The sequence below is a fragment of the Eucalyptus grandis genome, chromosome 3 (assembly GCF_016545825.1).
Source record: "Eucalyptus grandis isolate ANBG69807.140 chromosome 3, ASM1654582v1, whole genome shotgun sequence".
In the NCBI taxonomy this organism is placed as follows: domain Eukaryota; kingdom Viridiplantae; phylum Streptophyta; class Magnoliopsida; order Myrtales; family Myrtaceae; genus Eucalyptus; species Eucalyptus grandis.
In genome coordinates this window covers 29,185,557-29,201,495 of record NC_052614.1, presented here as the reverse complement: position 1 = coordinate 29,201,495, position 15,939 = coordinate 29,185,557, and the positions used below count along the sequence as shown (strand labels likewise).

At 36.5% G+C, this 15,939-nt stretch overlaps 1 protein-coding gene across 1 annotated transcript; it reads left to right on the top strand.

The window, feature by feature from the left end:
- The first annotated feature begins 274 nt into the window (after positions 1-274).
- Positions 275-4,874, top strand: LOC104439469 (disease resistance protein RUN1-like). The gene is made up of 3 exons (XM_039309527.1): positions 275-777; positions 4,203-4,443; positions 4,644-4,874. The coding sequence occupies exons 1-3, from the start codon at positions 275-277 to the stop codon at positions 4,872-4,874; spliced, it is 975 nt and encodes a 324-aa protein (XP_039165461.1).
- Positions 4,875-15,939: the final 11,065 nt, after the last annotated feature.

Here is a 15,939-nt window from a genome sequence, read left to right as displayed (position 1 = left end):
GTAGTTATATTCTTATTGGAAGGTTGTATTGGCTGGTCATTGTTGGGCTAAGTCAATTTCAGTCAATTTAGTTTTAGGGGAGACATTAATTCTAGATTAGGTTTAGTTCATGGTGATGTGTTGTCCGGTTCTTCCCGACACTAGTAATGGAAACAAAAACTTGATTTCCCATAATTCTGTTAATATAAACTTGCTTGAAGTGCATAATATCAAATTTCTTTTCATCCCAAGCTTGTAATATTTTGTGAATTTTTTAAGGGTGGTAGACGCAGCTATGATGAAAACAAGGAGTTGTTCAGAAACGGGATCCACTAGCCACTACACATTTGGAGCTAAGTTTGGTGTGTTTTTAAGTTTTCGAGGACCGGATACTCGCACTAACTTCACGGATTCCCTCTATCATGCCTTGCTAGATAAGGGTATACATGTTTTCATTGACAAGAAGGGGATTGACATTGGTGAAGAGATTGGTCTGGAAATTTTGCAGGCCATCAATGATTCGAAAATCTGCATTCCTATCTTCTCCAAAAGTTATGCTTCTAGTAGTTGGTGCCTTCACGAGTTGAAACACATGATGGAGCGCAGGAAAACCAATGAACTGGAGGTTCTGCCCATTTTCTATGATGTGACACATGCTGACGTGAAACTTGAAACCAATGTGTATAGGTATCAATTAACTCAGCATAAGCTAAAACATGAGACTGAGACAGTGCGTCTCTGGCGGAAGGCACTCAAGGAGGCTGCTAAAATCAAGGGATGGGACACCAAGGACATAGGGTATGTTAACTCCCTCGACTCCTTTTTCCCTTCTTTCTCGGTTTCTTTTACTCGAATATTGGTTATAATTTGAAGAGCAATTTCTTTTTCTTTTCTTTTTTTTTTAATTTTGTTCTCGGCCCGTTCCGCATGTTCTTTTAAGATGTGATCACCAGAAACCGATCAATGGCTTCTTAAAATACCAAAGACAAATATTGAACCTAGGAATTCTAAACCTATTTAAATTTGAAATTTAAAACCTAAGTGAAAGTGTAACGCGGGGAATCTTCAAAACCATAAGGACTTCTTGCTTGATGCTGAATGCTTCTTATTCAAAGTGCTTGAATTGTCTTCAGAGACATGTCTTGAGTTGTGGATGATGTTGAGAGTTTTTTGTCTTGAATTCCACCTCTATCTCTAATGGACCCATATCCTGATCTTCCTCCGTAAGGATCCCAAATTGCCTCTTGATTTGCGTGCTACATGAAAGATGACTTGGAACTACTTTTGATCTTCTTTTATTTTTTTACTTTTTCCCTGTATCATTGCAGGGCGTGAGACTCAAAATTCACACATGAAACTAAATCATCCCTACCCCAACTCCCTGAGAAGGTGGGGATTCGAACCCCCTACCCCTTCATGTTGGAAGGGTGGCCAGTGGTTCTGCTTTTGATCTTTTAGCTATAAGTAGTTTTGGCTGATGAAACTTTTAGACGTAAACTTCCTTTTATGTCTCAAGTCATCCCTTCATTGGAAATTCACAATTGATAAGCCATTCAAATATTCCATAGATGGGTATTGTGGATAAATTGTATTATTTTGACTTATCTTGACATTTTATTGAATGGAACTTATCGAATTAAGTATATTGCGAGGCTTATTAATTTCTCTACGTTTAGGCATTAATTTTGGGTTTGGTGTCAATAAGGCCATAAGTAGGGGCGTTTAACAATTCAGGTTCAACCAGGGAAATGGCTGGAATTGGACTCAAAAGTCCAGTTCAAAGTCAATTCTCAGAAGAATCAGACAGGTTCATGGTCCAAAGCCTAAGAACCAAGCGGATTCAATTCATTTTCTGATTTGAGCCTCAAAAGTACCAATTCAACACGATAGGACTGTCAATGGATCAGTTCCTTAAAAACTCAAAATGGCCTGAAATGCCATGAATGCCATCTATTTAGCTTGAACCAATGACACCCAAGATAGCAATCCGAAATTTATGGTTCTGTGCGGGTGGGTTTTTGTTTCACTATCAGTACCATCTTCTTTGCTTCTTTTCCTTTTCCTTTTCCGCTAGATTTGTTTTTTTTTCTTTTTTTTACCGGTCCTACTCCATTCCTACTCTAACTCTCACTCTTAGACTTATTATGCCTTGCCTCCATGTGGGAGTCGAAACCCACTTCTAAACTAACTCGTCCCCAACCCAACCCCCGAGAAGGTGGGAATTCAAACCCCCTACCACTTCCTTCCATGTTGGAAGGTGGCCACTGGGCTGCCAGATTTGTTTGAACTTTTCACTTTTGCAAATTCAATAGTGGTCGTTGGCGTGCTCTACTCGCACCGAGAACCGCCAAACTTCTTAGCAGCATCCATGGCTGCCCTATATCTCTCTCTTGCTCTCTTCAGGTTGTGTGTGCTAAATGGTGGAAAATCATGTCGCCAGAATCAACATCACATGCTGGATCATCATGGCAAGGCGACCTAATATTAATAGACGTATTTGTTACTAATGTGTCTCTCTACAGCAGTTTGACGCGCTTGAAGGACTACTTGTAGATTGTTTACTTTTTCCATCTATTTTGGTTCCGTAGAGCATCTTTCCGCAAATCTGATTTAATACATATTTTCTACAATTTCAAAGGCTTGGTTTTTCTGTTTTGATTTGAATCAAAACTTGGAAGGACCCACTGAAATAATGTGTTCCGAGTAGTTTGAACATGAAGCTTCATAGCATGAACTGGATGCTTTGGTCGAGTTTTGGGTCAATCCTCCTAGGTTTTCTTTCCACTTCTATAGTATTCAGGTACCAAACCGATCAGGTTGGTTCTTGGATGGGTATTACTCTAAACCACTCTTTGCATATTTAGGGATAAATGTATTGAAAATTCTAAAAGTTATTACAAAAATACAATTGAGTCCCAAAACTTACAAAACCCAACTAAAGCAACCAGTTTGTGTTATGAGGTCCAAGTTGGTTGCAGGATTAACTAGTTTGGTCCCAAATTTCCCCAAAAAAAGAAAAGAAAAAGAAAGCAGAATGACCCCTTGGTTAAGTTTCTAGTTCCAGTTCGACCCCCCCAAAATAATCGTAGTTCTAGCTATGAATCGGGCCACCCAAACCATGCTCGCTTCTGGTTAATTGTGCGATCAATATTAGAAGGAATCATGTAAAACTTCTTGCTCTCTGTCATCACCTTCATTAAAAATTTATTGTTTCCTATGACTATGATTGAATCAATTCGGAAACTCATGCATTATCTTTGTCCCTCTCTGTCCCACATTATGTGGCCTACATCATCAAATGATCTTGTCTATACGCATGCTTGTTTTTAATCTAACGGTCACTTAATTATGCTATTTCTATTGACATGCAGCCATGGAGAAGTCACACAATTAATAGCTCGTAAACTTTTGGTTAAAAGGTTTCCCCAATACATCTATCCGACGATTTGATCGGTATCGACCAATCAATGGATGCAATAATAGATTTGTTGAGTGTTGAATCTGAGGACATAAGGCTCATTGGAATATGGGGAATGGGTGGTATAGGCAAGACAACTTATCACAAGTTGTCTACTAATTTTGAAAGTTGTAGCTTTATCTCGGGTGTACGACAAGCATCAGAAAGTTCAAATTCTGGTCTTCTAAGTTTGCAAAGGCAACTAGTGCATGATATCCTTCAAGAGAAAAGTATTGAGATTTTTAGCATCGATCAAGGGATAAATATGATCAAAGAACGATTTAAAAGAACGAAAGTTCTTATTTTCCTTGATGATGTAAACCATAGGAGCCGACTAATGGCACTAGCAGCAAAAAGAGAATGGTTTGGTTCAAGAAGTAGAATTGTGGTTACAACGAGAGATAAAGATGTTTTGTCCAAATTTCTAGATCAGTTTGACTATGGTTTGACTTATGAAGTTGCAGAGCTGAATAGTGAAGAATCTTTACAACTTTTTAGCAAGCATGCATTTAGAATGAACATTCCTCCAAGTGACTTTCTTAGTTTGTCTAAGTATGTTACTGCAAAAACTGGCAGGCTTCCATTGACTATTGAAGTGATGGGTTCATTTTTATACCAAAAAGGAAAAGCAACATGGGAAGATACATTCAAAAAGATGGAACCCCACCTTCATGAGGATGTGGAAAAAAAGTTAATGTTAAGTTATGAGGCTTTAGATGAAGAAAAAAAAGCAACTATTTCTTGATATTGCCTACTTCCTAAACAGAGAGAATAAGAGAGCTGCAACTTATATGTGGGATGACTGTGGATTGTTTCCAAATGAAGGGATTGATGTCCTACTTTTGATGTCCTTAGTAAAAGTTGGAGTAAAGAATAAGTTATGGATGCATGACCAGCTTAAAGACTTAGGGAAGGGCATTGTACGTAATGAAAATTGCAAAGATTCAGGAAAGCGGTCTCGGGTGTGGAATCATGAAGAAGCATTGGATATGATGATAAGGAAGAAGGTAAAGCTAAGTGCAGCACCTTGTTACTTTTTTATACCGTAAATCTGTCTAAAATTATTCTTTTTCCAGTCTATTTCGTACTTCACTGGAAGGCCACCAATGAACTGACTCCATTTTGGAATTATATGGAACCAAAACTGTTGCAGAATGCTATGTGCACTTTGCCTAGGTTAATGAGAAACTTTTTGTCATCGTTGCAGGGAACTGAGACTATTGAAGCGATTTGTGCAAACTTTGACGGAGTTCTTTTGACACCAGAAGAATTTACGAAAGTGCCAAATATAAGATTTCTCGCAATGATAAATGGAAACCTCTCCGGAAATTTTAAGGATCTCTTTCCAGAACTAAGATGGCTTTCTTGGAAGAATTGCCCTTTATATTTGCAAGCAACCAACTTTTGCCCCAAAAATCTACTCATCCTTGACCTATAGCGGACCCAAATGACAGAAGATTGGAACAGTTGGATTCAACTTCAGGTATGGTAAATTTTTACGTTACAATATCTGTGTACCTTTTTTTCCCCACACAAGCTCGTGCATTGCAAGGGGTTGAGAATTGTCTTTTTTGGGTTTTAAATTGAAATAAAAGAAGAAATCCAACTCTTTAAAAACGTGCCTAAGATACCAATTCTGCACTGCAGATCGCAACTTCTTTGAATGTTTTCAATATCAATCACTAAATCTAGCTAGAAGTATATTGAATTAAACAATGACTTTACCTTCTATTTATTAAATCTTGCTTCGTAAAATTGCAACTAAACAATAGTTGTACCGTATTGTAAGTGTGATGTAGAGTGCTATGACTTTAGTGTTTAGTAATACATATCTTACTGCTGTAATATATCAAAGTTCGTTGAGGCATAAAATGCTAAAGCTCTGAAGTAGCTACAGCTATGAAGTATTTGTGAACACATTATGAAGCTACAACACCCATTTTTGCAATTGAATCTGCTATAGAAGCTAAGATTATGACTCTATACTAAAACACATCAGTACTGAAGAGGAGGAGACTCACCGCAATTCCATCATTCATTGGCTTAAGTTTTTGGGTAAAGATAGGTCTTGGGCTCCCTCTTAGCAATCTCCTTTGGGAAAGTACACTCCAACAAATATTTCTTCACTTAGGTGTTTTACGTACATCCTTTAACAAAATCCTAGTATGAAAATATAGTAATATAATTCTTAAAAAGCTACTGCCCTTATTTTAATGTGTTAAAAGAAACATTAAACTCCATATAGATTTATTATGCTCAAATAATATATAAAGTACTTCTAAATAAAATTTGATGATAAAATATATATGGTTATCAATTAAAAAACGGGACCACAACTATGTGAGAGGAATGGATATGCACAGGGTACTTGTAAAGTTACTTTTGGCGGAATGCTTCCTTAGTCAATTTATTTGTTTATGTTCAGCAAAATTTTTTAAGGCAAACTCATTGAATATGCATAATCATTTGATAGGTGGCTACGAGATTGAAGGTCCTTAATATGTCAAATTGCCTTGGGTTAAGCAAAACTCCTGACCTCTCTGCATTTACATCCTTAGAAAAATTAATTCTAGAGGGATGTAGGAATTTGCTACTAATTGATTGATCCATTGGTCATCCGAAACGTCTGAAGCACTTGAATCTAAATGCATGTTTTCTTCTCCAAAAGTTGCCGGTTGAACTAGGTTCTCTGGAAGCTTTGACTGAGCTGCTCATAGATAACTATGTATTCTCTGGAAGCATTAATCAAGTCCCAAGTTCAATCGAAGCACTCGTAAATCTTGAGTGCTTGGTCGTTTGTGGATTTCCCAGGCTAAGGACACTTCCTGGCTCGATTGGGATACTGAAATTTTTAGCTAAGTTGGATGTCTCCTACACAGCCATTGAAGAGTTGCCAAAAACTATTGCCTATCTACATAGCTTGAAAGTGTTGAAGATGACGGAAGTAACATGAAAAAGTTACCCGAGACAATTAGATTGTTGGAGAAACTTGAAGAGATTTATGGGGAGGATTGCTTGCGGCTAACTATCATTCCTAGTGATATCGGTGGACTACCTTCATTGAAGATTTTGAAATTAACAGGAACACATGTAGAGGATGTACCAAAGCTTCCCCAAAGTTTGGTAAGTCTATGTCTGTCCTCGAGGGCCACAAATAAAGCTCCAAAGATCTCCAATCTTGTGAACTTAAGAAATCTGGAACTATTCTTCTTCAGCGATGAGTTCACATTTTTAGGATCCAAAGGTGATTCTGATGGGTTCACATTTTTAGGACCCAAAAGCAATCCTGATGGGTCAGGGTTAACTGTTTTAGGATCCAAAAGTGATCCTGATCGGTTCACATTTTTAGGATCCAAAAGTAATCCTGAAAAATTTGTCCGCCCTAAAACAGTGATTGACCCCTACCTTCTTCCAAAAGTGGGAACTTACAGCCCATATTGTATTTTGGGACTTCCAAATATCACTAGCATGAGCTCATATTTGAGTTGCCTTTGCTGTCTGAAAGAACTTCAACTCATCAACTGCAAGAACCTGTACCAGATTGGACAGCTCCCCTCTAGTTTGAGGAACCTTACAGTTCGCAATTGCAATCTTCTTGAAGTTGTTGACCTTTCCAACTTGGAGAATCTACGGGTCTTGTTGATTATGAATTGTCCCCTCCTTCAAACATTGTCCAACTTATCTAACTCTACAAATCTCAAGGACTTTGCAGTTTGGGACTGTCCGAAACTGGTTGAGATTCAAGGTGTTGATGCACTGGAATCACTAGAAAATCTTGCCATTAGAGACTGCAGTTCCTTACCAAGCTTACCTGATCGATCCAACTTGAAGAAGCTAAAGAACTACCGCGTGGAAAATGCTTTCAAAGTCAGCGAATCCTGAACTTTGAAGCTTGGAGGAATTTGTCATCAAAGCAATGAATGTAAAGCTTATGATTTTCTCCTCTCAATCAGAGAAAACACACAGTGTTCCATCATCACTTTGAGAAGACAATTGACATTAATGCTATGAAATGAGAATACTTTCCCCGTGTTTATATTCAAACTATTGTGAAGTCATAAATTTATCTATTACGTACCGGTGATTCAACTTATATTTCAGGATAACCACTTTTGTTGTGCATTGAAAGGTTAGTAGTTTCTTTACCGATTTTTTGTTCAACAGTTTGTTTAATACAAGGGCTCATTTTACGATGGTGACTGAGTTACGAACTATGCAGAGGCCACAGAAAAAATGTGAAGTTTATGGTTTGTTAGGTTTCTAGCGGGTGTTCTCGGCACTCTTCAACGAATTACAATTTTAATATGTTTACTGTTTAGACAATACCTTCTCAGACATTCAATCTCCTACACAAGACTTGAAAAATGATGAAGCACTTGATCTCTCCAAATCTAGCTTACTTTTTGCAGTGACGTAAAGTTCTATGAAAATAATCATCAATGCAGCAATTTCTATTGATTCAAGAATATCCTATCGCGGCCTGGTGCAAGTAATTTGTTCAAACATGGATTCGTCAATGTTCTTAATAATATGAAGTTGCTAGGAGGAACACATATATACATATATAAACACGCATTTGAATATGAATAGAATAAGACCAGATATAGTAGGAATCTAATAATTTTCTTTGTTCTAATGTATTACATGATCAAGTTGTTTGTCATTTCTTCACAACCACAAGAGGTTAATTATCCTATACATACATACATACACACATATATATATACATATATATATACATATATATATATGTGTGTATGTATGTATGTGTGTATGTGTGTATGTATGTATGTATGTATGTATGAATTTCAGTATACAAATGGAGTACAAATGTTTGTCTTTGTCAGAAGATGTATAAACGTTTTATTCTCATTGAAGTAATTTTTTATTGTTAACTTGTTTATGGATACAATCATTTTAAGTTGGTGTGGCCGTCGTGTCTTTTCAATCTTTTTATCACGATATTATGTGGAGACTGGCCGTTTGGTTTCGGAAAATATTTTAAATTCGAACAACACTTTCCAGCTCTCATTTTCCGTTTTCGAGAACGTGTTGATTCGTAAAGGTGAAAATTACATTAATTTCATGAGTATCTGTACCATAAATTAGTTAATATCTACTACTTACCCAATATGGATCAACATATATGTTCATTAACAGTATTGATTATAAGACATCTTTATTTGTCTGTGTATTTGAAACTATATCACTTATTTTATAGGTGAGGCAAATTTCTAGATTTCTGGAAAGAGTGTAAAAAGTATTAATATGAATCGATAAGGTACATTTATTTCATAAAATATAAACATACAATAAGAAGCAGCATTCTTATTAAGACTAGAACCCTTAGGGAAGAAAATCAATTTATGTAAAGAAATCGTATGAAAAAAAAAAAGTATCCAGATATTGAGGAAACAATCAATTTACCTTTTAATGTCGAGTCAAGATCAATTAGGAAAAATATAAAGCATTTGGTTGAATTCTTCTTTGGTGTCAATGTAAATGTGGTAAAATTACGTTAAGAATAAATTACCAAAGAAACTAGCGATAATCAATACGACATCAAAGATTTACATAGTTCATTCCCAAATGTTATAATCACTCCATGGAGAGAGCCAATTGCCAAGAAGTCCACTATAAATCTAGAGAATGTAGAGTTTACAGTCACTCATTTGCTCAAGTATTTTCCGGTGATAAATCACATCCAGAGCAAACCCACAAATTAATCTTATAGTCTCTCATAAAAAACTCACAAAAAGTAAATCCTAATGCTTCTATTGTATTGGATTGATGTGGTAATATTCATAACATAGCATAAAAACAAACAATACAAACTAACGTTCTTATTTAGCTAGGACTTAAAGGGAAGAAAATAGATTAATGGATGAAATCAAATATCCATTAAAGACAAACGTAGGACAAAAATAAAGAAATAAGTCAAGCTCTTCTTTGGTGTCAAAGTAAAAATTTTGAGTAGTCATCAACTCTCGATAAAAGGTCAAAGAATGGAACCTAATCTAGGAAATAAAATGCATTACAGACATATGATCCTTACACCTTAACCAAATTAGTCGATTCCTCTTCTTTAAGAAAGAATTTGTATCAAAATAATAACTATAGAATGGCAATACATCTGTGCACAGCTTCTACCCCAAGCACATGCAATGGAGCCGTAGACAGACAAGTATTTTGATCTATTGACATCATTGTTGTAGTAAAGATCGCAACCATAGGAATCACTGCTCCAAGGCATTTAAGGGGAGTTCATGAGCGTCTCTACCACTAAATTGATCATCGACGAAATGAAAAAAGGATTTAATTCTTATAGAATCAATGCAAATCGAAATGTTAATCATTCAACCGATTTTTTTGTCTATAAAAAATGACACAATATTCATTGTGTACCAAACTCTGACAATTTCATTGGTTCACAAGGAAAAAGCCCAAAATTTAAATCGAATGTATGATGAAAATGCTATATTGCCAAGATTGATCTGGATAAATCCATTGCAGGACATCAAAGAATGATTAAAAATACTGAATTAAGAATTCTAATTTACTTCAATTCGAGAAAGAGAATTGGTATTCATGAAAATACAGCATTTTGCGACAACTTTAAAACTGTGGCAAATTTGTGGACAAAAACAAACTTTCCAGATAAAAAGAAATTGATCAAACAAAAATTCTTTCTTTGGTATTATTATTGATTAGAAGACTTATTATGTATGAATCAACATTAGTTTAAAAATAATAATAGGATCCGTTTCAGTATGATAAGGATACGGATATATCCGTGATTGCAATTTGTTAGTGATGCATTTCATATACATTTTTGCCATATATGTATGGTGTTTAAAACAAAGAATTACACCTATGTATTCTCTTACCTTCTAATCTAATACATGAATACTAATTCAATAAGTATAGTTTGACAAGTCAATCAAAGTAAGTGGTTACAAAATTTAAGTGCCACATGGAGGGGTAAGCATATTTCTCAGGCAAAATAACTGGTTCATCATAACTTTTGAGTTGTGTGATTGACATATAATTATTTTCTTCATATTAACAAGTAACACCTCATAACACTTCTATTGCATATCAAATAAGGAAATATTTGATTTTTTAAAATAATGACCCTGCGTTTTATTAGACAAATTAATGCAATGAAAATTAAACCATTCCCTTATTTAATGGTTTGACGAGTACTCTACTAATATTTTCTAATGAAAATCTTTACAAATTATAATTTAACATTTGTACATTTTAATGATACTACCAATAATTTTTCAGTGAAGAGATACATAAATGTTTGAGAATAAACATCCTCTTTCTAATGACGATAACTCATGATAGGCAAGTATTTGGGCTACGGAAAAAACACTAATCTCATAGACAGATGGTAGGCCTAAGCATGGAGTTTTTTTTTTTTTTTTTTTTTTTTTGGTACTGGAGGAACTTGCAGCTGACAGCCGCACCGTAAACCCCCATGTGACACTTAAGCAGGAGGACCCACCACCCATGAGTCACACTTAATACACCTAGCACCTCCCCTGGGTTTTGAACCCTTCACCTCTTCGTTGAGGATCAGCAGAGCCTTATCCAGTGGAACCACCACGGTCGGTGGTTAAGCATGGAGTTGTTTATGTTTAGTAAAGTGACAAAACCAATTGACGTCATGCCCCTAATCCAAACAAGATTAAACCCATGGAGTTGATGACAACCACTAAAATTTGTCATCTCACTAGACCTACATATTTTATCCATTAACTAATTTTCAAATAATCGGTTGTTTTATCTTGTTCTGGCTGGCTATCTATGTACTTGTTTTCTTATGTGAGGAGTGGGGATGTATTAACACCTAAAAAGTGGCCAAAATAAGAATCGGTCATTTCATTATAAAAGAGACATTGACTTTATGAGACATCAATCATATCAAGCAAGATATTCACTTTATAATTTTAAGTCTTAGCGCAATTAATTCCAACAAGGTTGAAATTGGTAAAGGTTTGACCAGCGGAAGGTTTGGCATGTGCAATATCAACGTCGGGAAATTTTACGACGCAAGCTCGGGATAAAAAAAAAAAGAATGGAGATTGTTAGGCCCCACAACCTCGTAATCTTTGATGGGACCCTCTTCAATGGGAGTTAGGGAATGATGGATTCAAAGGTAATGCTAAGTTGAGGACCAATGGTCCTCAACCAACATGAGATTTTTCAAACTCTTACCTTGGGTGATGTTGGAAATTTCCTTTTCATTCAATTAAGGGGATAAGTACACTAATGGTGCCATAAGTTGTGTACAGCGCTCACTTTGGTGCTAAAAGTTTCCGTCGGATCACTTAAGTGCCAAAAAATTTGAAAAACGCTCACTTTGGTGCCAACTCCGACGAAATTGGCCGGAAATCTGACGTGGCGTTTTTTTATTAATTTTTGACGCCGACGTGGCTCGTCGGAGAGCTGAGTCAGCATCCAAACACCAAAACGACGCCGTTTGGTGTCTCCCCCAATTCAAAACCCTAATCTCCGGCCGTCGCCGTCCTTGACGGTCCTTGCGCTCGGCGGCCACGGCTTCGACCCCGACCTCGACCCCAACCCCGACGATGGCCACTCAACGGCAGTGGCTCCGACCTCGGCCCTAACCCCGACCCCGACGATGGCCACTCGGCGGCCGTAGCTCCGACCTCGACCTCGACCCCGACCGCGACGATGGCCGCGGCTCATACCCCGACCCCGACCTTGACGATGGCCACTCGACGGCCGTAGCTTCGACCCCGACCCCGACCCCGACCTCGATGATGGCCACTCGGCGGCCGCAACTTCGACCCCGACGACGGCCACGGCTTCGACCTCGCCGAAACCCTAATTTCTTCCCCATGTGAGCTAAACGGCGTCGTTTCCATGAAGCCATCCACGTAGGACGGCAAAACGACGTCGTTTTCTTAAGGAGGACCGAAAACGACGTCATTTAAAGGCTTATCAATTTTTTTTTATTTAAAAAATCATTTTGGCCGGAATCTTTCGCTGGAGGCCGGAATCTTTCGCCGGTGGCACCAAAGTGAGCGTTTTTCCTCCGATTTGGCACTTAAGTGATCCAACAGAAACTTTTGGCACCAAAGTGAGCGCCGTACACAACTTATGGCACCATTAGTGTACTTATCCCTTCAATTAAGCCTAAAGGAATTCTATCATGAGGAATCATCACTAACCTATCGGGCTCAATTAGATACCAAGTGAAGCATAGGAGGATACCTCAATTCTTACACAATCAGAAATCTAAGATCAAGAACTCAATTACACTAATTATCTAACTAGAACATTTTTGATATGTAAACTTGATCATTTGTTAACTAATTGTCACATGCAATTTTTTTATCCAACTATGAGTCCTCGAGTTCTTGTCCACTAAATGTCCATGCAATGTTTTTATTTATTTATTTAGTATGACTCTAAAATGTAACCTAACCATTCAACTAAAAGATGCAAATCACAACTCAGAAAAAGCAATAGGATTACAAATAATTCAGTAAAGTAAACTTGATACTAGTTGGGTAAGGAACATAACATGGCTTTGTTATTAAACTTCATAATAGCAACCCCGTGAGCTAAATTTGAATTGAGTCAAATTCCTTACCTAAAAGATCAACCTACAAAAAATCAAATTATGTCAAAGAGATTTGCTAAAAAAGTTTAACTATATATACTAACTAAACGAAATTAAGCAAAATCTAATTCTAAAATCTAACAGCCTAAATTGCTTCGAAGCTAGGCCCTTGGGGCCCGGTGCGAATATGGGCTGTTGTGGACTCCAAGTCTGGGCCATGGACACAAATCGGGCTTTATTACATCAAAGCCCTCTTCTAGTTATAAACTTTCAAAAACCCATTTTTGCAAAAATGCAACCTTATTAGACCAGATTCAGCCCAAACCTAATTAACCAAGTAGAGCCCAAAACTAGTCCAAACAAAGCTAAGCCCAAATCTACAAAAATAAGGACAAGCCCATCAAAATCAACTTAAATCTATATCCTACCATAACTAAATGAGCCCATCCTATTTCTTCCACCGTTTGTCTTCTTTTCCTATTTCGTTTTTCTTTCTATTTTTTTTTTTTTTCCTTCCACCATCTTTCACGGGTAGCTTCCTATTCCTCAGAATTCCCAGTTTCACCCTGCTACAATAAACCTGGAACGAATCCAGAAAATATCTCAACTTCAATGGACAAGAACCGGAAGGCTTTGTTGATCGATCATTACATGAGACGTTCAGCAATGCTATCAGCAACGATGAGACACGGCAGAAATCATCACGCTTAATAACCACCAAAATGATGTCTATTGAGTAAAATGTATTGATATGCACCCATAATAATCCACAACCGAAGATAAATTCCCTTACATCAAATAAGTGGTGGGCGAAATTAGTGGAATCATTTAGGTATAAGTATATCGGAAGTTTCAAAATTTATCACAAAAATGCAATTGAATTATAAAACTTATAAAAAAAAATATAATTTATATCGAAAATTTTGTCGAATTGAATAGCTGACGTAGCTTTTCTCTAATAACATGGCTAAATCATGAAACATAAGGTTAAAATGATATTTGATCTAAATGATCTTTAATATAAATTTTATTAATTAAAATTTAAAAATAAACTATATTAATAAGGAATAGGAGGGCCTCAAGCCTGGCAACCCCTGCCATCCATCCCCTCCCACATCGGCCCTTCTCAGCAATGATAGGGTAGCGGCGGCAAAGATTTGCTTTTTAAAATTTAATTTAAATAAAAATTTGTATTAAAAATTAGACAAGCACCAAAATGAGCCTCGACACATAAGAAAAAGAAAATAATTACAAGAAAAACCATGTAAGCATTTAAGTCAAATTGAACAGAGTTAATGGACAATTGAACCAACTTAACAAATTTTAAGACTTGATTGTAAATTTTAAGACTCAATTACACTTTTATGATAATTTTAAAATTTATAGTGCACTTATCCCAATCATGTATACATAAAATTTAGGCAACAACTCATGCTAATCTATCATGATTAACACTACAGGAAACTTAGATCACCAACTCGATCACGACTTCAACACAGACATAGCAGTTTTTCGGACAAATACAATCCAGGACCAGAGGTTGCGGGTTTTCTTCCACAGATTACCGAGAATACGAATAGGCAATTCTTACCTTACCAAGGAGAGATCTCGATTACGGCTACTGGTTGAACCCGCATGAGGAGGTTCTGGATGGCATCTCCGATAAAGAAGAGCATCAGTAACTTCACGGCAACATATAAGCTTGGCTGAAAGGAGTTTTCGATTGCGATTTCCAATCAAAACGATGACCGGGGACTTCATAGTATTTCATCGGCATAGATTTACGCCGACGGTAAGACTCGAGGGCAAAGATCCTCAGGTCTTCCGGCTGAAGAAGGTGGGAGTTTTTCTGTAGAGTTTTTACGTGGTCATGCCAAATGCTCTAAATGGTTAATTAGCTCCATACGTTCAAATTTCTTTAATTGGATGCGAAGTTTCTAAGTACTACTATTTCCAAATCATATATCTAAAAAAAGATCATAAATTAATGAAATTCTAATTTTGGTCTGTTAAATGTCAAATTTATTATAGGCGTATAGAATTAGGTCTTTTTTTTTAGATATCTAAAAAAAGACCTAATACTATACGCCTATAATAAATTTGAGATCTATATGCAAAATTGTTACGTTTTTGTAATTTTTGGTTGAGAGTTGATTTTTTTCTCTTTTTATTTTTATTTTTTTAAGTTTGACAAAAAGGCAACCCAAAAGTTAACTCTGGTTTATTGAAAAAATGATGCTAAATTGCTAATAGAATGCAATGCTCCTAATTTCTACATGCAACTGAGACACTAAGGATACTTGACTGATTTGTTTGTCAAAAAGCGAGACTCGCCGCAATCGTGGATCTTGAATCTCAAATTTCCTAACTTGAACTATCAAGAAAAAAGTTAGGTTTTAACAATTACAAAGCATGAACATCATAACTAAACACGTGGCAAAGGTGACTGGCATACATGGGGTTAGCATATACGTGGCAAAAACGGTTAGGTTAATGCCAAACCAGTTAAAGTTAGAAAAATTTACGAGAATGGTTATTTCCTTGTCAACCCTAATACTTAAAAGAAGCAATGGAAATTGTGGCGAGGCACATGGTAGAATTTGGTTAGCATACATGAAGAAGCAGTTAGCATGAATATTGAATCTATTATTGAAAATTGACACTAACTGCGTCCAAAAGATGATGGACAAGTCCAAAACGTGGAGCAAAACGCAGGGTACCAGTAATTTGTTGCAACGACTCTATAACAATGCCAACACCAATATAATTGGTTGGTAATCATTTACCATCCTTGTACCACACTTTGGAGATTGATTTTGATTTTGCGAAGGGAAGGATATTAGGGTTACCTTTAACTATTTGCCACTTCTTTTTTTGTGATTAACATTTCGTACACCCAACA